This window comes from Puma concolor, chromosome B2, assembly GCF_028749965.1.
Source record: "Puma concolor isolate L17-30 chromosome B2, mPumCon1.1.hap2, whole genome shotgun sequence".
NCBI lineage: Eukaryota > Metazoa > Chordata > Mammalia > Carnivora > Felidae > Puma > Puma concolor.
In genome coordinates, this window is record NC_141671.1 from 43,099,781 (window position 1) to 43,123,276 (window position 23,496).

Here is a 23,496-nt window from a genome sequence, read left to right on the forward strand (position 1 = left end):
CCTCTCTCTCTGCCCCACCCCTGCTCTTACTGTTTCTCTCTCTCTCAAAAATAAACATTAAAAAAATAGTTTGTCCATTACAAAAAAAAAAATGTTTCCATACAGAAAACAATAGACTCAGGCTATTTTATAGGTGAGTTCATCAAAATTTTAAATAAATAGACTAATTCTGTTTAATATTACTGAGTCTGTTAATTAATTAAACATGTAAATACAGGGAATTTTTAATTTTTTAAAAAATGTTTAAGTGTTTATTTATTTTGAGAGAGAGCAAGGGAATGCAAGCAAGGGGAAGGGCAGAGAAGAAGAGAGAATCCCAAGCAGGCTCCATACTGTCAGCACAGAGCCTGAGCGGGGCTCAGTCCCACAAACCCGTGAGATCATGACCTGAGCCCATATCAAGAGTCAGACGCTTAACCGACTGAGACACCCAGGCACCACCCCATAGGGAATTTTTTTTAAGTTTATTTATTTATTTTGAGAGAGAGAGCAGGGGAGAGTCAGAGAGAGATTGGAACCCCAAGCAGAATCCACACTGCCGGCGTGTGTGCTCAGGGTGGGTCTTGAACCCACGAACTGCAAGACCATGAGCTAAGATCAAGAATCAGACACCCAACCAACTGAGCCATCCAGGCACCCCGTGCAAAGGGAATTTTTTAAAACAATAGTCTCAATAGATGCAGGAAAATAATTCAGATACTTGTTCCAATTAAAAGTTGTAACAACTTTGGGGCGCCTGGGTGGCGCAGTCGGTTGAGCGTCCGACTTCAGCCAAGTCACGATCTCGCGGTCCGTGAGTTCGAGCCCCGCGTCGGGCTCTGGGCTGATGGCTCGGAGCCTGGAGCCTGTTTCTGATTCTGTGTCTCCCTCTCTCTCTGCCCCTCCCCCGTTCATGCTCTGTCTCTCTGTCCCAAAAATAAATAAACGTTGAAAAAAAAAAAAATTAAAAAAAAAAAAAAGTTGTAACAACTTAGGAATAGAAAGAGTATTGTGCTCAATGGTGAAACATTAAAAGCATTCCTTTCCTGATCAGAAATGAGATAGGGATGCCCAGAATCACTGTTTCCACTCATCATTGTCTTGCAGGTTTTAGCTGGTGCAGTATAACAAGAAATAAGAGATACAAGGATTAGAAAGGGAGATTCCAAACTGTCATTGTTCTCAGATGATAGATAGGGTTGTACTTAAAAAACAAAAAACAGGGGCGCCTGGGTGGCTCAGTCGGTTAACATTCTGGCTCTTGGTTTCTGCTCAGGTCATGATCTCACGGATTGTGAGTTCAAGCCCCATGTCGGGTTCTGTGCTGACAGTGCAGAGCCTGCTTGGTGTTTTCTCTCTCTCTCTCTCTCTCTGTCCCTCCCCCCTCTCAAAATGAATAAATTAAAAAAACCCAGACAAATTAAGAATTAATAAGGTAGTTTACCAAGTTGTAGGACCAATAAACAAAAGTCAAAAAGCATAGTACTAACAATCAAGTGGGTGAGATTTGTGAGATTTCTCATGTCCCAACAGGATGTGGAAACTGAGGCAAAGAGGTGGGGCCCAGGCTGGTCATGCAGACTGGCTCAATTGTCCCACATCTCTAAACATCAGGTCCATTGGCCTGTGAGGATGTTAGTTTAGGGTATTCCCCACTCCCCCCCCCACCCCCGCCGGAGTTCAGAGATTATAAACGTCATGGAACTGGGAAGAACCAGAACTGACAGGACACATCTGGCAGCCACTGAGTTCAGGAAGCCAGTTTGTTCTGGGAGTTAAGGATCCAGAGCTACCCCTCACTCGTATACAACCTCTGATGTCCCGATGCCTTTGGTTGCTTGATTCATCTACTGCCTCTTAGCTCCCCTCACTGGCCTCCCTGATCCCCCTGAAAGGCCAGTGGCAGAGCCTAATTGGGAGAATTCCTATTCTGAGCAGCAGCTAAGTCTCTGTGCATCCTCCAAGACCCCACTTCGCTTTAGCTAGATTAGGGGTCTGTAAGTCTTCTCTGTAAAAGGTAAGAGAGTAAATATTTTAGACTTCGCATGCTCTATGGTCTCTGCCACACCAACTCGGCCACTGCGGCATAAATGCAGCCAAAGACAACATGCAAACAAGGGTGGCTATGTTTCAGTAAAACTTTATGAACACATCCGAATTTCATGTACTTTTCACAGGCCAAAACAGTATCTTTCTGTTGATTTTTTCCACAATTAAAAAAATGTAAAAACCATTCTCACCCATAAGCCATCTAAAAGCAAGCAACAGGCCCACCAGCTGCAGGCTACAGCTGGTCAACTCTTACTTCAACTGGCTACCCTCCAACGACAGAAGGTTGGGCTGGGTCTTTGAGGCCTGGTCAGGAATAAAGGGTATCTTGGAAGCAATAGGCATTGCAAGTGCTCCTGGGAATAGGACTCCGGAGATCTAGAGGATTTTAAGCTTTGACGGCCTCCATGGCTTCCTCCAGTCTAAGTTAAGGTCAGAGCATCTTAACATGGCATTTGTGGCCCTCTGTGACCTGAACCCTGCCTGCAGGGCTACTTTTAGCTCTTCCGCCTCCTTCAGGGGCTCCTAGGCTATGGTCCTTCCGTCAGGGCTGTGCCTTTCCATGCTTTTCCCTCTTCCGGGAATAGACCTGTGTCATGGGCTGACTAGCCTTGGCCCTAAGCCTGCCCCTTCCCCAGGCTGAGGTGCCTGCCACAGCGCCCTGTGGACTGAAACCTCCGTCTTGTTTATGCATTTTTGCATCCCCAGGCACTCACTGTGGGAGCTTAAGTTAGGGTCAGTGAGTAGGAGAAGGCTTCCAGAAGAGAAGCCTTCCAGAAATTCTGTGCTAGTGCAAGATTTGAGATCTTCCCATTAGGAGACCCGCGAGGAGTCTCTGGTCCTAATACTGATCAGCACGTGATTTCTGCTCTGCTTTGGACTTGGGTCCCGGGAGGGGAGACAGCATCCCCACTCCATTCCTGGAGCAGGGAGCAAGGGTTAGTGCAACAAAGGCTCTGAGCTCACTGTCCTCATTGAAGCCTTGCTTCCCCAGTTCACAGAATGTGGAGACTCGCTTTTACTTCTTCACAGGATGGTGAAATGGTGTGAATGCTTTTTGTCAACTAGGGAGATGTTTCATTAGCTAGAGCCCTTCTGCCCAGAGGAAAAGAAGGTATATTGAGGGAGGACACTCTTGGTTTGAGATTTAGATCAGGAACAGAGAATCCTGGGGTGTTTCTGGGAGCAGCACCCACACCCCTTCCCAAACCCATTAACTTCTCCCAGCCACCGGCTTCTCACACACCACAAGGAAGGAAAGAAGAGCAAGGAAAAATACAAGTGGGGTGGTGCTAAGCCTGGGGCAAGGATGAGGAAAGCAAGGATCCTTTATTATTCGGAATTCAACACATAAAGAAAATACAAAGGAAGGAAAATGGGGCACCAGGGCTGATGAGGGAGGGCTGTGGGGCTGGGGGTGGGGGTGAGGTAGGGGAGGAACCCCTCCTCAGCATTCCAGTGGCGGACACAGTGGGCCAAGAAAGCAGTTGATGGACACCTACAATGTCGCAGAGCAGGAAGTGGCCATTCTCTTCCGGAGGGGCTGTGGGCCCAACAGGATTCCAAGATGAGGCCTTGGATAGACAAGGACAGCTTTCCATCTGAAGGGCACACAAAAGGGGTAGAGCCAAGCGAAGTATGGCGTCCCACAGCTCCCTGGGCCGGCTAACGGCTTGGTAGCTCCGGCGCCACATCTGAAGAGGAACAATTTCTGGCAGCCTTCAACCGGCTGCTCTCTGGGAAGCGTCTTCAAGCGCCCTCCAGGAGCCCCTGCCACCCTGCAGGGGTCCCTGGAGACCCTCTGCTCCTCCGGTCAGGCAGCTGCAGGAGCGAAGAGGGCCAAAAACGAAACCAGATTGAGAAAACAGCTCGATATGCTCACGCTGGGGAGACGCATGTCTCTGTGTTCTACACACGTGGGCGACTGCAGGAGTTGGGGAGGGTCCCCCCGGTGGCCAAGTCGTCCCCAGTCTCCGCTCGCTGAAGGCGCGTCAGCACAGCCGCCCCAACAGCCCTGTGCTATGTGATTGATGGGGAAGGGATTGGGGGAAGGTCAAGCACTCCCTTTTTGCTCCATCCCACTCCCGAGGGAGTGCCGAGCTAGCTGGGCCTGGCAGGTGAATAATAGGGTCCCGCCAGAGGCTTTAGACGGTAAATAGGATTGGGACAGCCCACCCCCTGCTCCCCGGGGACCCCGGCCGATTCCTAGGGGGTAACAAGCAGCTGCAGAGACAGGACCAGGCCGCAGAGGGCGGGGCGGAGCCTGGGGGAAAGGGGCGGGGTGGGGGCGGTACCGCCAAGGCGGGTCTGGAAACTGCTGGAAGTAATCGCAGTACCGCCGTCGTCGCTCCTTCCGCCGGGCGCGGGCAAAGAGTCCCACTGCTAGCCCGAGCTGGCGCCCTTCCCCCCCAACCAGGAGCCACGCCCCGCTGCAAAGCGCTGGCTCTTTCTCCTCCCCGAGGGAGGACGGGGCTCCCGGGGCTGCGTGAAATTAGATCTCTAATTCTGCACTGTCCCTAAGGAAAGCCCTTTTCCCTTATTGGGCTGTAGGCATGTGCAGGGCAGATTCTAGCAAGGAAGTGGAACCTGGGAGTCGAGGTCGGAGTGGTTGGCCTTTCTATCCACGTTTTTTGGTGTTCCTCTTGGCCAGGACACTTATGTGCGGAGGCGCCTGTATTAGAGGTTTATAGGGAGGTCAGTGGGATCCTTGCCACTAGATCCCTCGTTTATGTCATGTGAGCATTCTCAATCTCTAGTTTTTGGACGGTGGTCGAGCCCTGGCAGTGCGGAGATGCGGCCACGAAAAGCGGTACTTGCGCGTGCTCTCAGGGCGGAGACTCAGACCGGTTGCTTCCGCCCTTCCCCGCCCCCTCCCCTATTTTGGACCATGACGTCAAGGTGGGCGGGCAGCGGCAGGTGCCGGGCTGACCCGCATCCTCCTTTAAGGCGGAGGGATTCGGGGACGGGCAGCTGGTCTGTGCTTCGCCGTATATAGGGCCACTGGGGGCGAACAGCCACTCTCTTGAGTCACCCCCGTGCAGCCTTGTTGCGGATTTTGAGCCGGACTTAGTCCCTGCTCACCGTGGTCTGTCGTGCTTACAGCTCTTCTCCTTGAAGGTAAGGTCATTGGTTTTTTTCAGGTGTTTCTGATTGGATTGTCCTTACGTGTTGCTTTCGTCCATCGTTTCGTTTTCAAAGCCTAGATTTTGTCGTGTTGGAGCGGTCTTGGGATAGGTCAACTCAGAATTTTTGGGGGGTGTGGATGGGACAGGGCTCTCGAGAGTTGTGCTAGTTTTTTCGTCCGTGCTTTGGTGCGGGGTTTTCCTCAGACGGCAACTAGCCGTGGGGGGAGGTGGGCCGCGGCGTGGGCTTGGGGTAGTGGGCAGCTGCACGTGGTGTCCGCGCCGGCCCGGGACGCTGCCATGTTTGCCCCTCCACTTCCGGACGCGGCTACGGGGCGCCGGAGGGTCCCCAAGGGTGGTGGGTGTGCGCGCTGGACGTGACTCAGCACAGCCTGGTGTTGGCCTGGCTTTGCCATCTCTTCCGTGGGACGCATTTTTCCAGGGCTTTCTATTCCTTTATGTGAGGTTCTTCGGCAAGGAACGATTACGGCCGGTTCTGGCCTGCCGTTTTTTCTTTCCAGAGCTTTTCTGCAGTCCCGGTGAGGGGGAGGGGAGAGGAGGGGGCAGGCTCTGGAAGATTCATGGGCCCTTTCCTCCCCCGCCCCTCCCAGAGAGCTGAGATTGTTCTGGAAGCTTCTGGAGCCCAGCGCCCCGCCCTGGTGCCCGGATGCTGGGGCGAAGGGAGGCTGCGCGGTGGCGCCCCCTCCTCGCGTGGCCCTGGCCAACGCATGTCCGGCAGTGACGAGGGTCTGCCCAGCCGTCTACGGCCACCATCTTAGTTGTGTTTGGTTTCGTTCTATATTGTAGCCACATGTGTTGAGGGGTGCTTTATCCGTTCTTTGTCTTAGCCTCTTGGGCGGGTATTCACCGGTCTCTCGGGTTATCTTCTATCCTGTGAGGCAGCAATCCCGCGTGAGCTTTTGATGTGGGAGATTCTCAATTGAAGAGAGCCAATTCCGGATTACTGGCCATTTAACATAAAACCGCTCATCTTGGGCTATTGGATTTTGTAACAAAAAAGGTGGTGGAAACGTAGTAGGTGGTTTTCTCCTTCACCTGAGTTTGGATTGCCTGGAGTTGTTATTCCTATTCCTGGGTTGAGCCCAGTATCTGTATTTTGAACAGCCTACCAGGTGATGCTGAGGTTTTGGGTCCCACGGATCAGTTAAGAGCAGTTTGGTTTCAAAATACCTTTTCAAAAAGCTTGACCTTGTGTATTGTGTTGAAGCAGCTTTTTATTTTTATTTCTAAGTTGGATTCCCACTAAGAGAAGTCTTTAAAGAAAAGGCGCTACGGTTTTTGAGGAATATGTTCATTACCTGGATTAAAACAGCTTGGACTAAGTCTCTCTGAGTCTTCAGCTGTGACCGGGGTGAACTTTGAAGTGTTAAATGTGGAGCCATGCGGTTCTTTTCTAATTCTTGATTGTTCTCATTTTAGATGCCTGAGGAAGTGCACCATGGAGAGGAGGAGGTGGAGACATTTGCCTTCCAGGCAGAAATTGCCCAACTCATGTCCCTCATCATCAATACCTTTTATTCCAACAAGGAAATTTTCCTTCGGGAGTTGATCAGTAACGCTTCTGATGTGAGTGCTGTGGGCAGCTTCATTTGTGGTTTTTGTTTTCAGCACTCCGGAAAAGAGAGAAGGGCGGTTTGGTATTTTGTGGGGCTGCTATTCTAAAAACGTTGATGTGGATAGATGGGCTATTGTAACTGTAAATGATTCTTTTTGTGTTCTAAGTTTTATTTTGAGAGTGAGGGAGGGGCAGAGAGAGGGAGAATCCCGAGCAGGCTCTGAGCAGTCAGCATGGAGCCCAACACACGGGGCTTGAACCCACAAACTGAGATCATGACCTGAGCCAAAATCAAGAGTCAGGTGCCCTAACTGTATGTGGCTCTTACACACCAAGTTTGGGAGTGGGTAATCAAAATTGATGCTATTTGGGAATAAAAAGTAGTTTTCTTTCGGACGAAGAGCTGGGCTTTTAGGAAGCAGAATTGTAAAAATGAGATTTGTGTTTTCAGGCCTTGGACAAGATTCGGTATGAGAGCCTGACAGACCCTTCCAAGTTGGACAGTGGTAAAGAGCTCAAAATTGACATCATCCCCAACCCCCAGGAACGCACTCTGACTCTAGTGGACACAGGCATTGGCATGACCAAAGCTGATCTCATAAATAATTTGGGAACCATTGCCAAGTCGGGCACTAAAGCATTCATGGAGGCTCTCCAGGTATGTGGTATTTCAGCTAGGTGCACGCCATCCATTTTTGTGGATGTTTGGTTTGCTGTTTTGTTTTAAACTTGTTTGTAAAATTTTCTGGCAGGCTGGTGCTGACATCTCCATGATTGGACAGTTTGGTGTTGGCTTTTATTCTGCTTATCTGGTGGCAGAGAAAGTGGTTGTTATCACAAAGCACAACGATGATGAGCAGTATGCCTGGGAGTCTTCTGCTGGGGGCTCCTTCACTGTACGTGCAGACCATGGTAAGACGGCTTTCTTATTAGGTTGTCTGGGTTAGAATTCTGGGGAAACCTGTAATGGAGATCTTGAGGGTGTTACCTGTGGAGTCGTTGATGACAGGTCTGCATTTAGCTTCATTTTTTATACTCTGTGATTAACTCCTAGGTGAGCCCATTGGCCGGGGCACCAAAGTGATCCTCCATCTTAAAGAAGACCAGACAGAATATTTAGAGGAGAGACGTGTCAAAGAAGTGGTGAAGAAGCACTCACAGTTCATAGGCTATCCCATCACTCTTTATGTGAGTATGGACTAGTACTCCTCACGTGTATGTCTGCTCTTTCGGAGAGTTCCAAGGTCCCCGGTTTTGGTTTCTGAAGTCTGGAACTACTGTCTTTTGTACTTTCAGCTGGAGAAGGAACGGGAGAAAGAAATCAGTGATGATGAGGCAGAGGAGGAGAAAGGTGAGAAGGAAGAGGAAGATAAAGATGATGAGGAGAAGCCCAAGATTGAAGATGTGGGCTCAGATGAGGAGGATGATAGTGGGAAGGACAAGAAGAAGAAAACAAAGAAGATTAAGGAGAAGTACATTGATCAGGAAGAACTGAACAAGACCAAGCCCATTTGGACCAGAAACCCTGATGACATCACCCAGGAGGAATATGGAGAGTTTTACAAGAGCCTTACGAATGACTGGGAAGACCACTTGGCGGTCAAGGTGAGAAGCCTTGCATGTTGATTGAATAGGAAGAGCAGGCAGAACGGGGTTGCTGGTAGTAGACCATGGAACTTGCCCAACTGTTTGGTGGTGGGAACTGAATGCCATGGATCCATGTCCTTTCACTTGTTGATGACCCTTTTAGGGTAAAGAAAGGACATCTCCGTGACATCACTTTGTCTCTGTGGCAGGTTCCTGATAGGACTGTTAACTCATTAATCCCAGGATTATACACAGCAGCAGTACCATTGTGGATCAGTTTGGGGCATAGGAGTTTAATTTTTTCAAAAGAGGTCCTATGATGTCTGTTCTGTCATCAGTGCTTAGGGAAGAACTCTGTTCCAGACAATTCAATGAATGATGTGATGTTGGGATTTAAAGGTGTATCTTGAAATACACTACTGGCTTGCTTTGAATTTCTTTCAGCACTTCTCTGTGGAAGGTCAGCTGGAATTCAGGGCATTGCTGTTCATCCCCCGTCGGGCTCCTTTTGACCTTTTTGAGAACAAGAAGAAAAAGAACAACATTAAGCTCTATGTCCGCCGTGTGTTTATCATGGACAGCTGTGATGAGTTGATACCGGAGTATCTCAGTGAGTGTCCTTTTGGCCGAATGTAGTTGGCTGGGTAAAGTCCTATAGTGCTCTCAGGAAACGGAGGTTTTGTTTTTTTTTTTTCCTTTTTTTTTTTGAAATCAGGTTCAGTGAGAAAGTGGATCCTGTTGAACTTAGATGACCCTGTCTACGTTAACTCCCATTTTCTCCGATTGCAGATTTCATCCGTGGTGTGGTGGACTCTGAGGACTTGCCCCTAAACATCTCCCGAGAAATGCTCCAGCAGAGCAAAATCTTGAAGGTCATTCGCAAAAACATCGTAAAGAAGTGCCTTGAGCTCTTCTCTGAACTGGCAGAAGACAAGGAGAACTATAAGAAATTCTATGAGGCATTCTCTAAAAACCTGAAGGTACGGAAGCAGCAAATGCTTACTTAATTAAGATGGAGGGGTTTTTTCATTCACCTAGAGAGTAACAGATTATTTACAAGTAAGATCGTTTTCTTTCCACCTTTGAAGCTTGGAATCCATGAGGACTCCACTAATCGGCGCCGTCTTTCTGAGCTGCTGCGTTATCACACCTCCCAGTCTGGAGATGAGATGACTTCTCTTTCGGAGTATGTCTCTCGCATGAAGGAGACCCAGAAGTCCATCTATTACATCACTGGTATGTTGGAGCCTGGGTCTGATCAAAGCTTCATGGGGGTATAAGGAAATAGGGAGGACATTTGGGAATACCTGGGAACTGGTAGGCGGCATTCTGATCCCTGGGTCTCTCTCAACCCTGCAGGCGAGAGCAAAGAGCAGGTTGCCAACTCCGCTTTTGTGGAGCGGGTGCGGAAGCGGGGCTTCGAGGTAGTGTATATGACTGAGCCTATCGATGAGTACTGCGTGCAGCAGCTCAAGGAGTTTGATGGGAAGAGTCTCGTCTCCGTTACCAAGGAGGGCCTGGAGCTACCTGAGGATGAAGAGGAGAAAAAGAAAATGGAAGAGAGCAAGGCCAAGTTTGAGAACCTCTGCAAACTTATGAAAGAAATACTGGATAAGAAGGTTGAGAAGGTAAGCAGTTCTGGGACTAGGATGTAGTTTGTAAATGCTTTAGAGTGGTTTCCCTTAGAATCTTGTGGTGCTACACAATTAGTAGTTTTAGGTCGCCTAATTTGTGCAGAGCTTCTTTTCCCTTTCACTGCTTTTACCAGGCAGGTTTAAGGTTGGTATTTTTATAAATATTTGGGAACGATGAAGTGTTTGTTCTGAGAATAGAACTTAACATACCATCACTTTAGCTTGGAAATGGTAATCAGATTTAACGTAAACATAAGTTTTTGTCATTATCCACAGGTGACCATCTCAAACAGGCTAGTGTCTTCACCCTGCTGCATTGTGACGAGCACCTACGGCTGGACGGCCAACATGGAGCGGATCATGAAAGCCCAGGCACTTCGGGACAACTCTACAATGGGTTATATGATGGCCAAAAAGCACCTGGAGATTAATCCTGACCACCCCATTGTAGAGACACTACGACAGAAGGCAGAGGCAGACAAGAATGACAAGGCTGTCAAGGACCTGGTGGTGCTCCTGTTTGAAACTGCACTGCTCTCTTCTGGCTTCTCGCTGGAGGATCCCCAGACCCACTCCAACCGAATTTACCGCATGATCAAGCTAGGCCTGGGTGAGTATCTTTGTTGCACCAGAGTGTGGCTAGGAGTTGGGTAAACTAGTCTCTGAGGGACAGATTTGACTTAATGGTATTCAGATTGACATTCACGTGGCGTTCTTTCCTACTTAACAGGTATTGACGAAGACGAAGTAACTGCAGAGGAACCCAGTGCTGCTGTTCCTGATGAGATCCCTCCCCTTGAGGGTGATGAGGATGCGTCCCGCATGGAAGAAGTAGATTAGTTTCTACCTGCAGACCTGTGCCCTCTGTATAGTGTCCCCATGGCTTCCCAGCAGCCCTGAGTGGCCTCAGTTCACCTGGTTCCTTCTGCTGATGTCTAGTGTTTTGTTTTTTTTTCCCCTCCTGTCTTTGTCTGAGGCAGGATACAAGGGCCTCAGGCCTATCCCTTCCTATATTTGACGAGGGGTTTGGATGTGTACTGTGGTTTTTTGTTTATTTTGTTCTGAAGTTAAAGTATGCAAAATAAAGAAAATACAGTTTTATACAGTTCTGCTTTCCCTTGTAAAGTGGATCTGGTGCCTTTTGAGTTTCCTTTGCTTTCCTATTCCAAGTTGTACTTGCTTTCATCCTGGTAATTGGTTACTCTGGTACATTGAAAGCTAAAGTCACTTGTAACCATCTAGCAGTTCTGAAGTCCCCCAACATTGACTCTAAAGGGTGGCCACAAACCAGCATGTAATACTCTCCCCTTCCTAAAGCACATACTTCAGTCAACGAAAACACGGGACTCGAGACCATTGCAGCAATTTAATTTAATAAAATAAAATTAGAGCAAAAAGTTAACATTTCCAAAGTACCAAAACCTGCAGTGGGCTCTTGGAGCAGAGCCTGGGGATCCAGGAGCAGAGGGTGGTGGTGCTGGGTAGGGCCCTCCTGTCCTTCTCCCCCAGCACAGCACCGTCTTTCAGGGACTCCCGGGAAAGCAGCACTTGGAGCCTACAACACTTGTGCTTTTCTCACCAGAGTAAGTTCCATAGGTCTCTGGGAGGGAGTCTGCACGGGTGGGCCATTCAAGGGAGGGGACAAGCACAGGTGTGTTGGTGGCAGAGCCCACAGGGCAAGACTTCAGGGAATTTTGAGGGGCCTTAGAAGGTGCTTCTGCCTTCTCGGCAAGCCCCTCCCACCCACTGAGGAAGGTCCTCTACCTTGGGGCTCAGAAGAATCCCTACTGGAGGACGGGTGACTTAAGGCAAAGGGGAAGGCTGACTCCCGGACTCAACCCCAACTTGCAGAGCTGGTTTGTGATACTAAAAGCCTGCATTCTGACCTTGAGCCAGCCGCCTCAAAAATTCGAGTAGGAGAGGAAAACTGGTATGGTGAGGTTCTTGTTGGACTTCATCTCTCAGGCCCCTCAAACTTTCTGCACGGGGGACTCGACAGGCACAGCCTTCTTACCCCGTTGCTTTAGTCGGCCCCGGGCATAGACTCTGAGGAGGAGGGCAGCAAAGACCACGGCCACCCCCAGACCCCCCACCACAGTGACTGTGTGGCCGTAGAGGAGGCAGGAGAGGAGGATGGCGAAGGCCTGGCGGAGGGTCATGATGATGGTGAACACGGCGGCCCCGAACTGCCCAATGGTGTAGAAGATGAAGAGCTGGCCGCATGCAGAGCAGACTGAGAGCAGAAGGGCATGCGCAGCAAATTCACTGTGTCGCCCCATGAAGCGGGTCCCCTCCAGGAGGGCCCCCTGCTCTAGCAGGGAGCCCACCGTGAAGAGGCAGGAGAAGAAATTGACCCCAAACATCATCTGCACCGAAGACATCTTATAGGCAAACAGGGCATCCTGCCAGTTTGAGGTGAAGCTGTCAAAGGCGATGTAGCCTGCCAGCAGGATGAGGCCGGACAGGGTGGTGGCCGGGGAGCTGCGGGGCTCCGGTCCGCTGGACAGCAGGAACATGCTGACCCCGATGGAGATGAGGCCGGCCGTCAGGTATTCCCAGTGTTCGTAGCTGCGCCGAGACACCAACTTTCCCATCAGCATGACAGGGATCACCTTAGAGGCCTTGGCCAGCACCTGGGTGGGAAAGCTGACGAACTTGAGAGCTTCGTACTGACACCAGCTGCTGAGCACGTTTGACAGGCTGGCAAAGGAGTACCGGTACATGGGTGCCCCGTGCCGGGGCTGCTTGCAGAGGATGCAACAGAGGCCAGCCACCAGCAGGGCCAGCACCCGGTTCATCAGCACCAGGAACTGGGAGTCCGTGAAGCGCTCACCTGGCGAGGTGGCAGTAGCCCCATAGCTGCGGGTCATCACTCTCTCCTGCAGCACTCCCCAAGTCAGGTAGGACACCTGGAGGGAGAGGCGGGGAGGAATGAGGACCGAGAAGGTAGGAGGAGGAGAGGTGGCCCGAAAGATTTCGACCTCCCTCTTCCTCAGAAAAGGTCTAGATGATTCAAAGGACAGCATACGTATGTTGGTCCCTCTGTAATAACCAGAAGTTTCCTCTCCCCTCCAAAGCCTGGATTCACCTCGGAAGGATCGAGTGTGTGTGAAACGATGACAGAGGCTTTAGGCATGCCCAGACCCTGTCTGCCCCACAGGAGGGTACGTTAAAGCAGACTCCATCCCATGTATCCTCCTGTCTATCCTCAGTGGATTCGGGGAGTAAGACTGGACACCTGTGCGACACGTGTAGGACTAGTAGTGCCCGCTCCAAAGTGCCAAGAACTCCGTATCTTCGCTCCCTGTCACATGCAGTAGTGGGGGGAGGGCTGCGTGGCTTCCCCAAACTTTGATCAGTGGGTTAGCGGTATACGAGACATCACTGCAGGGGGAAGGGTAGTAATGGCACAGGAGAAATCACACAAGAGGGCAAGAGAAAGGGGGAAAGACAAGACAGTGGTTATCCCGACCACCTCTAAGATGGTGGTACTATGCGCCCCCTGGAAGAGGGGGCCGTGTTCACACAGCCAGCAAACCGCGGGGGGCTGGCAGGGTGAAAACTTTGGTTTCGCATCGTACCTGTCCTGGGGCCCAACCCAGGAAGAGAGGCAGAGCCTGCCTACCTACCTGGAGCCCCGCGGCACAGAAGAGCAGCTTCAGGGCCTGCCAAGTGGGAGTGGTCTCTGCCGGCTCGGTCCGGGAAGCCAGAGGAACCTCGTCAGAGGCCTTGGGCTCATGGCCAAACACACAAGTTTTCACCAGGGGAAAGCAGAGACCCCTGCCTAAAAAACAGGCACACAAGGTCAAGAGCCAGTATTCTCCCCAGCACCTCCTCTTGCCCAGAGCAGCCAGCGGCCCTGCTGTCAGGCCTACGGGCATCCCTCCCTCCCTTCCCAAAGCCACATCCCAATCTGGACTGCTGGTCAGCACTCGTAACAGGGACCTGGCACGCTTCCCCACCCTTTCGGCACACACACCTGTCTCCAGGTAGTTCTTCCGCTTGAAGTACTGCACCAGCAGGTAGCCAGGTACCATAAAGCTGGCATAGCCAGCAGCATTCACCAAAAAGCGGAAAAACCACAGCTGCGTCCATGACTCTGGAGGGGCTTCGGGGGTCTCCCCACCTGCCCCCAGGGAGGGGAGCGCAGCCAGCACCACCACTGCCCACCACCTGCGGGGACAGCGGACGTAAGGATTAGGGTGCCGTTCCTCATCCACTCGGCCCTCCAGAGGGGACTACACTGGAGAAGGGCCCGGAGTCTCCCCGCCCCCCTCAGCTGCAGCCCAGCCGGGACAAAGAGCCTCTCTCTCTCCTGGGGGGGCCGGCGCGGGCCAGGCGGGGCTCCCTCCCTCCTCGGGGGCGGACCCGCCCCTCTGGCCACACAGGTTCCCTCTGTTCCCTCCAGCGCTGGCCGGCCGTTCGGGCTACAGGCGGCGCCCCCTCCTCCCACCCCGCCCTCCAGGATCCCGGAGCGCCAGGGTTCCCAACTCCTCCGCCCGACACTCCCGGACCCTCACAAGGAGGACAAGTCCAGTCCACGCCGCGCCCCCCCCCCCCCCCCCCCCCCGCCGGCCCCGGGCTCCGCTATGCGGGCCTGCCGCCGGGCAGCTGGGACCCCACCCGGCCCCTCAGTGCCCAGCAGCGGCAGTCACGTGGCCCGGGGGCTCGGTCACGTGGGCCCGCCGCTCCCCTAGCCCCCCCACCTGGCGTCCATGGTCCGGGCCGCGTGGGGCGGAGGGGGGCCGGGGAATGCGGTCCCCGGGCCGCGCGCTCCCTCCGCTCCCGCTGCCGCCTCCAGGAGCGGCCGGCGAGCGAGCGGCTAGCGGAAGTGCCGCGCTCTTCCCGCCTCCCTCCCCGCGGCCGCCCCTCCGCCCCCAGCCGCGACCAGGCAGCGCCCCGGGCCGCCGGCGGGCCACAGCGCCCCCGCGCGGCCCGGAGGGAGACGCGGCCCGGTATCCGGGAGCTGGGCCGCCCAGGGCGGGGAGCCCCCAGGCCCTACACCCGCACCCCGCTTCGTCATCGCCCTAAGTCCACACAACCAACCCGGGAGGTGGTGGTGCCCCTGCCCTCTTGGGACAGGGACATTGATGTTGTGCGTCCCAAGCACTTCTTCTTGCGCCACCCCTTCCCCGTTTTCTGACGGGAAGATACCTCCTTCCTTTCCCCAATGGGCTGCAGTTCTGTCCCAACTCCCCAAGACCTTCAGGCTCGGCATGACCTGGCCCGTCTACCTCGCCCACTCACCCACCCTCTGCAGAGTCCCACTGGCCTGCTCTCCGTTCCTCTAATTCACCAAAGGCCTTCGCCTGAACGCTCTCCCCACATCCCTTACTCGTCCTCGTGTCCAGGTGGAGATGACAGGCCTCACAGACCTCCCCTGACCGCCCAAAGTGTGGCCCTCCACCAACTCGTGTTCTCCACCCCACTCTTTTTTTCCCCCTCACAGAATCCACTGCAGCTTGTAATTACATATTTATTGGGGCGTTTGTGATTTTAATGGCTGTCTCACTCACTAGACCGTAAGATCCAAGTGGCCAGAGATTGTGTCGTTGGTTTATCCCCCTGTATCCATATTGGCCATATTCACCTCACAGGGAATTCAAACGTGTGTGGAATGAAAGGAAAAACACACAAAGCCACCCTCTACAGGCTGGCCTTTCTCTCCAGGGTCCTCCAGATGGCCACCTCCAGGGCAGTGGTGATGCCTCCCACCTGGGGGGGGGGGGGGTCTTCTCATTCAGGGCAAGGGTTTGTGCTGGACAGAGAGGCCTGAGGATGGTACCCCCTCCCTCCCCCCCCAACACGCACTCCCTACCTAGCAGAGTCCTACCCTGCTCAAGTGGCAATTTCCTTCTCTGTCTCTACCATAAGGTCACAAGGCGGGCCTATCTAAAAATCCCCAATGCACGCAGACATGCACATGCGCAAAACAACTGTAGGGGGGGATCTTTATAAAGGTCTCTGCTGTTTTAGTGTCATGTTATTGAAACTTCCCCTTCCCCAGAGGGTCAGTTCAGGGCCTTCTGTGTGAAGTCTTTGAACAACAGTGTTTTTAAGAGTCCTCAACAGCAGTGAGATGGAACCCCTCAGGGTCCTGCTTGCTGATTTCAGTTTCTCTCCTCACTCAGGAGAGCCCATGTCTTCCTACTGATTGGCAGTTTCAGGCTGACCCAACGTGGGTAGAAACAAGAGCCCCTGCCGTCTTCTAGAGGCAAACAGGCTTTGCCCAGGATACCTGGGGCTTTGGGAGTCTTCAAGAATCTCCATCCACCTGGGAAAGTCTTCCTTCCAGACTTGCCTTCTCTCACTTGTGATCCCTCCTCTCCGCTCAGGACCGTACTGGCCCCAGGCTGTGGCCTCAGCAGTCCCCAGGACACCAGAAGGGCACATTGTCAGGGCCCAGACTTCAGCAGCTGTAGCTCCGGCTTCCGGATGTGAAGAGGTGGAGTCTCCGGGGCCCCAGACTCTGCCCTGGCTTCAGTCGGCACACAGCAGTGGCTTCCCAGAGATCTTCAGGTCATCAAAGGGCAAAAGAGCCAAGGGCTGAGAAAGAGAATGGAGAGAAGCAAAATCAGGGCCCATGGGGAAAAAGCAGCAGTGGAGGAAGGGAGCTGGGCAGACAGATTGGACCATTTCTCCTCCACCAGATGACAACTCAAGGACATTGGGGAACAAATCTTCCCACTAATCCCCAACATAGCAGCCCCTCTGGGCTAGGCAGAGCCCTGAAGCCTTAGGCAAGCCCTGACTCTCTAAGATATCAGAATATCAGAGCTCCCACCCTGGAGGTGATTTAGCCCATGTGTCTGGTTTTGGGTTTTTTTATTTTTTGGCGGGGGGTGGGGGGCAGGGGCGTGGGGGGTACTTAGAAAACATTTTGAATATTTTTTTAAGTAAGCTGTAGGCCCAGTGTGGGGCTTGAACCCACAACCCTGAGATCAAGAGTTGTATGCTCTACGGACTGAGCCAGCCAGGAGCCCCAGAGTATTTTTTACTCTGAACATTTTAAAATGGGAAAGACACTACAGGAAATCTAGGTTCCATCTTTCTTCAAAAAATTCCAAGACCTGGCAACACTGGGCCCACATTCTTCCTCAGCAACTATCTGCTGAAGCTGAGTAGAGTGACCCTTGGGCATTGACTCTGGTCTCTCACAGGCCCCATCACCTTGCCTTACACCTATCCTGTCTCACCCATCCACTGTAGCTGCAGGGCTCCTGTTAGAGTCCAAGTTTGGGCTCCCTGGTCTTGACCAACTAAAAAAACAGAGGGGCAGAGGCTTGCCCAAGGTCCCACAGCTGGTGAGTGGCAGAGTCGTGGATTACTCCCGGGGATCCTGACTCTTTGGCCCTTTCAGCCATTATGGTGCCTGTCTCTGCTCTAGGTGCAGGAGGTCCTGGAGAGCAGAGCTGAGCCTATGCCTCTTACATCCTCAGCCAGGTCCTGGGGAGTCTCGTCTTCCACGTTCCGCAGCAGGGAGTCGGCACCTGCCTCGCACAGAGTGGATGAGATGCTGCTGAGGCCCCGACCTGCCGCAAGGTGCAGGGGTGTGCACCCATTGAGCATGCGGGCGTCTACGCGTGCGCCAGCCTGGAGCAGGAACTGCACCAGACCCCGCTCCTGGGTCTCCACAGCCAGGTGCAGGGCTGTTTTCCCACTGGTGCCCTCCTGGAGGAGAAGAAGGATGTCAGCCAAGGCCCTCGAGAAGAATCGTGCTGGGCCTGGGCCCTGGATAAGGAGGTGAGTGCCACCACTGCTGACTGCTAGGCAGGGGACTTGGGGCTGGATCAGGCGGTGGGGCAGGCCCTGGGCCGGGCCCTGATTGGTCCTCTCACCTGTGTGTCAATGTCAGCTCCGTTCTGCAGCAGCAGTTCCATGAGTGGCCGGTTCCTCTGCAGGGTGGCGATGTGGAGACAGGCCAGACCTGGGATGGGGTGAGGGTGGGGGCTGCTAATCAGCATCCACCAACTCTCTCCCTCCCTCTCTTCAGGGACCTCCCTACCCCTCAGCCCCAAGGGACTCACTGCCCACTCAATGCCTCTGATCACAGGAGTGTTAAAACACAAACCCAAAAACCCCCTCAAAAGTCTGAGGGGAAAGGAACTCAAAGTTTCCACCTTTTCAGAGTCATGTTATTGAAACTTTCATGCTTCAGGGGTCAGGTTGCTGAGTGACACCCCACATAGGTGTGCCCTCCCCCAGCACACATTCCCCTCCCCCTTCCCCCTCTCCCCGCCCGCCCCCCCACCCCATCTCTAACTCTACCTGCCTTGAAGTCCCATCCAAAAGCCACCTTCTTCAGAGCTCTCCAGGATCCTCAGGCCCCAGCCACCCCTCCCCCCCCACCCGCCCCGGGGGGGCCCTGTCCTGCCCGGTGCTTCCCTAGCCTTCTTGCTACCCGCTTTCTGGCGTGGAACCACTCCCCCCACCCCCACCCCCGCCTACAGAACTTGATTCAAAGTGACATCCCTCACCTCCTTCAAGTCTCTGCTCAAAGGCTGCTGCTCCTTGAGGGTTTCCCTGGTCACTCTCTTTAAAAATCACACCCGCCCCATCCCTCACATTCTAGTTCTCACTCTGCTCTACTTTTCCCACAGCACTTACAGCTTGGTAACCTACTAGAGAACTCACTTCTTATATTTAGTGTCTGCCTCGATCGCTCTCCAGCTCCTGGAATAATGTCTGGCACACAGAAGGCCCCCAGTACATTTTTGTTGCATGAATTAACGAGTTCGTCTAATCTCTGTTAAACTAAATATCTTGAGGGCAAGGTTTAGCTCTCTGTTTAGCTCACAGTAGGCTCTCATTAAATTCTAAATCAAGTTCATTCATTCATTCGTTCATTCGTTCCTTCAGCAAAAAGGTACTGAGTACCTGCTGACTTAAAACTGGAGGTGCATTGACAGACAAGCTATGAACCTCCTTTTCCTGACAGTGGGGTCCATCTCTTGTCCCCTCCTCATCCCACAGGCCCTGAGGCTGCCCATACCTTGCCAGTTTTGCAGCTGGAGGTCCAGGGAGTGAGGTGGTCCTCGGCCCGGCTCTGGCCGCCCCTCCAACAGGCAGCGGGCACAGGCCAAGTGCTGGCGCTGGCAGGCCACATGCAGGGCCGTGTCACCGTGTCTATCCTGTAGCACCCGACTGGCCCCCTTCAGCACCAGGGCCCGAACTGCACCCGGCTGGTCCAGATGTACAGCCAGATGGAGTGCTGTCTGTAGGCACAAAGGGTCCAGGGCTACTGTAGCATGCTCCCACCTCTGGGGACGTGCTAGAGTGGACACAGGAATTACCAGCTGCCAGCACCTTTTTTGAGGGCAGCTTATAAAGGCTATGGCCCTGGTCTTCCAAGGAAATGCTACCAAACCCTTCCCTCTGTCACTGCCCACCACCCCAGTTCTGGAGGCAGGGTGAGGAAAGTGGGGCCCTGCTCTTCTTAGGGGTCCCCTCAGCCCCTGGAGAAAGGACAGTTGGGGGCAGGGAAGACCTCTGTTCTCCTTGGGGGCCAAGTGACAAGGACGGGCTGGAGGGAGGAAAGACAGAGGCACCAGGCAGGCAGTCTCAACCTGGCATACTCCTCTTTTAAGGCTCCGTGCAGATGCCGCCTCCTGTATTAATGCTCCCCACAGACACTGGGTCCCACAGCAGCTGGGGTCACAACTCTGGTCACCATGCTATGAAATCAGGAGTCCCCTAGCCCGGGCTCCAGCACCTTGTGGGCAGAGGCGTGTCTTACTTGCGTGTAGCATCAGCTTCTGTCCCAGGGTCTGGGATATGGTTTCCTGAGTGCGCAGCCCAAGTACCCTCGTGTGGCTGCTGGGAATGGCTGTCAGGGCAGATATAGGTATCTGGGCATAGCCCAGCCTTTCCCCCCACCCACCTGGTAAAGGTTGTTCTGAATGTCCAGGACCTCCTGGGGCAGCAAAGCCAGGCAACAGAGCAGCACGGCTGGGGCCTCGTGAATCACCGCCAAGTGGACCAGCCTGGGAGAGGGAGACCAGGAACAGGGTTTAAGTGTTAGGGCTCAGGCCAGAGACAGTGAGCTAGGGTCCTGGGGTTAGAAGGAAGAACACATCAATCTCTAAGAAGACACACATAGGGTCGGTGTAGGAAGTGAGAGTTTGGGCCAGGAAGTGAGGGTTGGTGAGGGAAGCCAGGATTCCGGCGGGTGGGAGTTCCAAGTTCCCATCTCTGGCCTTCAGGGGGGCCTTGGCTGAGTGGGAGCGTGGGCAGGGTGCTGATGGGACAAGGTCCTTCCTGTTCAGCCTGCCCACACCCCACTCCCCTCTGGCCCCAGGGCCCCACCGGGCCGGCTGCAGCTCAAAGCCAAACTGAAAGCTGCCGGGGTAGCACAGAGGTGGTTTCCGGGGCTGAGCTCCCCACGTCTGCCAACCCCAACAGGGAGGACTGAGAGGGCAGGAGCGGGGTCACCCCCACTCGGGGCAACTCAGTGGTACACATTCCAACGGAGAGAACACAGAAGCTCGTGGAAGAGGAGACAGTGCGGCATCCTGTCCTGCTGCCCTTTCACAGGGGGATCAAGAGGGTCACTCTTCAGACAGCACAGACTGGGTGGGGCCTGACCAGAGGCCCTCCACTCCGAGGACACGTCCAAGGGGAGGTCTGTGCAGTGCAGAAAGTGTGTGTTTGTTGGGGGCCAAAGAGCCTTAATCTCTTGCTCAGGTGGGAGGGGGCAGTTGGGAGGGGAAGTTCCAGTCCTGGGGTTTCCCCACATCAGGTGGGGAAAACGAAAGCCAGAGCTGGAAGGTCTAGGCCGTGACAGCTGCCTTGGGGCATGAAGTGCCTTGGGGGGGTAGTTTGGGTAAAGGCCTGTCTGGGCTGGGGAGGGGGCTGCTCAGGCAGAAGGGGGGCAGGCTCAGTGGCGGGGCGGCAGGAGAGGCCCAGGAGAGAGTGACTGAGGGAGGGAGGGAGGAACCGCTCTGGAAATCCCCTCGGCCAGGGCCTGTTCTCTAGGTCACATTCCTGCAGCCACCTCCCTCTCTCTCTGTCTCCCCTCCTCCCACTTCCTCTCCCCACTTCCATAAGTCCTATAAGCCAGACACCTCTGAGGGAAGACAGTGCCCCCTCCCCTCTAAGGACCTTCTGGGGAGTCCTGACACCGCTTCTCCACCGCCCCTAACCCCACAGTCTAGACACGACACCTGTCTTTAACTAGAGCCGGGTAAAGGCTTCTGCTGAGAGGCTGACAAAGGACGGCAGTGCCAGAAGTCACCACTCCCTAGGTCAAAGGTCAGCCAGAGGTATTCCACATGGAACCCCCAAATTCTTGGTTCTGGGCCTGAGGGTTGGTGATCTGGGCGGGATACAAAAAGGCCTGAGGTCATTCCTCTCCCACTCCCTGGGTCCAAACGCTATCTTTGTCAAAGGCCACCCAGGATTAGGACCCTCCCATCTCCTCCAAAAAGCAGGTCAAGACAGACACCTGCTGCCTCCTCTACCCTCCCCACCCCCATTCATTCCAGCATCCCCAGTCTGGGACCCCAGCCCACTCCACTCTGTTCCTCATCCACAAATCCCAGCCACCCCCTCTCTTGACAGTGTTTCTTCTTCCTAAGGGACAAATCCTCAAATGGCCAGTCCCTCCCACCCAAACTACTTCTTACTTTAACTGCCTGCCCCCCCAGCCCAGTCCCCACCAAGCTCCACCTGGGCCTGGGGCAGGAAGGGTAAAGTAAAGGGGTCAGACAGGACAGTGAGGGGGACTTGGAGGGCTCAGGAGGTAGAGGGTGCCGGTAAAGCTGACTCCAGCCCTCACTTCCCCTTTCACAGCAGAGAAGGAAGTAAGCTGGGCAGCCAGCCGCCTGTCTGTCTGATGGGGCAAGAGTGCTCCAGCCTGGCTCACCCCCTCTTCCTCAGGGCTAGCCTCAGCTCTGCACCCTGCCAGCAACTCCATCCTTAGCTTCCTGACCCCTCCTGGCAACCTGTAACTGGCATCTTTTGTTCCCCGAGACGGGGCATTCTGAGGTCAGGGGCTGGGAATCCCAGATATTGAGCAAACAAGGATACCTACCCTCTTCCCCAGCAAGGAAAAAAAAAACCCTAAAAATCTGGACTGGTCAGGGGAATTTTCTCTTCCAAGGGGTGGGTTATTGGTAGCTTTCCGAGCTGCTAGCTGGGTTCCAGGTGTCTGGTAAGGGCCCTACCAGCTCTGCCCACCTCCCAAAGGGAGTGCAGAGAAATGATGCTGGGGCCTCTGGTCTGGGTCCCTCCAGAGCTAAAAAGTGGGCTAAGAGTGAAGTCTGGAGTTTGGAAGAGTGGGGACGGCCCCTTCCAGCGCGGGTGTCTTGAGGGATCCTCACAGAGTGGGTTCCCGGCCTGTTGAGGCTCCTGGCAGGCCCAGAGTTGGCATCGATTGGAAGGGGTCCCTGTCTCAGCTTAGACCCCAGACTCACGTGTCTCCATCCTCCGAGATGTAAGTGAGTGCTTCCAGCTGCTGAGGGCTCAGCGCTCCCGCTGCGGGGAGCGGAGAGCGTGGGGCTGGGTCCTCGGTCTCCGTGCCTCCCAACAAGGGCAGGGGCTCAGTGAGCGACGAGGAGCCATAGGTGGAGTCAGCTCGCTCCCCATCTGTATCTTCCTTCTCCTGTGGCTCCTTGGCTGTTCCCGGAGGATGGGTCCAAGGCTGGGGGCCGCCACTGTCCGAAGGTCCGGAGGCCGGGGCCGGGGTGGGCTCGGGCAGGGAGCGCAGAGAACGCAGAGACTCGATGCCCGAGTCGTACTGGCTCTCATCCGTCTCGTCCGGCCCCTTGCGCGCCTCCGACATGCCCGCGGTGCCGGCCCACGGGGGCCAGGTCCGAGCAGGATCCGGCTCCGGGCTCCGCCGCGCCGCCTTTCCGGGTTGCAGGTCCGCCTTGCGGAGCTGGCGCCCGGCCCGGAGTGGCGTTCTTCCCGGGCTGCGGGGGCCCGAGGGGTCGGCGAGAAGCGCGGGCGAGGCTCGGAGCGCTGGCGGGTTCCAAGGCAGCGGCTACTCAGAGCAGCTGGACAGCCCAGTCGGACGCGCTCTCTCGCCCCGCCCCTCCTGCCCCGCCCCCGACAGACGCTTCCGGACCGAGGCCCCGCCCTCCGGAATCCCCCTTACCCCGCCTTCTGCGTTGGCTCCGAGTCAGGGGTTACCCGGTCCTGAGTCACTCGTGCGTAAATTCACCCATTCATTCATTCATTCACCCATCCATCCATCCTTCCATCCATTCACATTTTCCCCCGTCCTTCTTTTTTTCATTCATTAATTCCATGCATTTTCTTTCCTTCCCTCCCTTCTTCCATTTCTTCATTCATTTTTCCATTCATTCATTCATTCATTCGTTTGTTTTTAAAGGAATATTTATTAACCGTCTGCACAGGCTGAGCTGAGCGTCTTGCAGGGAAAGCACGTAGGTGATGGGACGGGGAGCCATTGCTTCCTATCTGCTGCCCATTTCTCTCAATTTCTCTGTTTTTCTCATCTATCAGTGCCCAGGAGTTTGGGTAGGGAAAGATAAGATACCTATTGTCTGTAAAGAAGCAGTTTTCCCTTTGGGTCCTGGATAGAGGG

The 23,496-nt window shown here is 54.1% G+C and overlaps 3 protein-coding genes across 3 annotated transcripts; 1 reads left to right on the forward strand and 2 right to left on the reverse strand.

The window, feature by feature from the left end:
• Positions 1-4,987: 4,987 nt before the first annotated feature.
• Positions 4,988-11,075, forward strand: HSP90AB1 (heat shock protein 90 alpha family class B member 1). Its single transcript, XM_086706972.1, has 12 exons — positions 4,988-5,145; positions 6,591-6,737; positions 7,178-7,384; positions 7,479-7,638; positions 7,781-7,914; positions 8,023-8,331; positions 8,758-8,923; positions 9,103-9,293; positions 9,402-9,549; positions 9,673-9,941; positions 10,224-10,557; positions 10,678-11,075. The coding sequence occupies exons 2-12, from the start codon at positions 6,591-6,593 to the stop codon at positions 10,785-10,787; spliced, it is 2,175 nt and encodes a 724-aa protein (XP_086563098.1). The 5' UTR covers positions 4,988-5,145; the 3' UTR covers positions 10,788-11,075.
• A 228-nt stretch (positions 11,076-11,303) lies between these two features.
• Positions 11,304-14,792, reverse strand: SLC35B2 (solute carrier family 35 member B2). Its single transcript, XM_025925444.2, has 4 exons — positions 14,654-14,792; positions 13,927-14,120; positions 13,577-13,731; positions 11,304-12,856 (listed from the first exon to the last, which is right to left on the reverse strand). Exons 1-4 carry the CDS (start codon positions 14,662-14,664, stop codon positions 11,918-11,920), a joined length of 1,299 nt encoding a protein of 432 aa, XP_025781229.1. The 5' UTR covers positions 14,665-14,792; the 3' UTR covers positions 11,304-11,917.
• Positions 14,793-15,409: 617 nt separating this feature from the next.
• NFKBIE (NFKB inhibitor epsilon) lies at positions 15,410-22,973 on the reverse strand. The gene is made up of 6 exons (XM_025926018.2): positions 22,361-22,973; positions 19,828-19,930; positions 18,940-19,162; positions 17,786-17,874; positions 17,379-17,618; positions 15,410-16,493 (listed from the first exon to the last, which is right to left on the reverse strand). Exons 1-6 carry the CDS (start codon positions 22,726-22,728, stop codon positions 16,428-16,430), a joined length of 1,089 nt encoding a protein of 362 aa, XP_025781803.2. The 5' UTR covers positions 22,729-22,973; the 3' UTR covers positions 15,410-16,427.
• Positions 22,974-23,496: the final 523 nt, after the last annotated feature.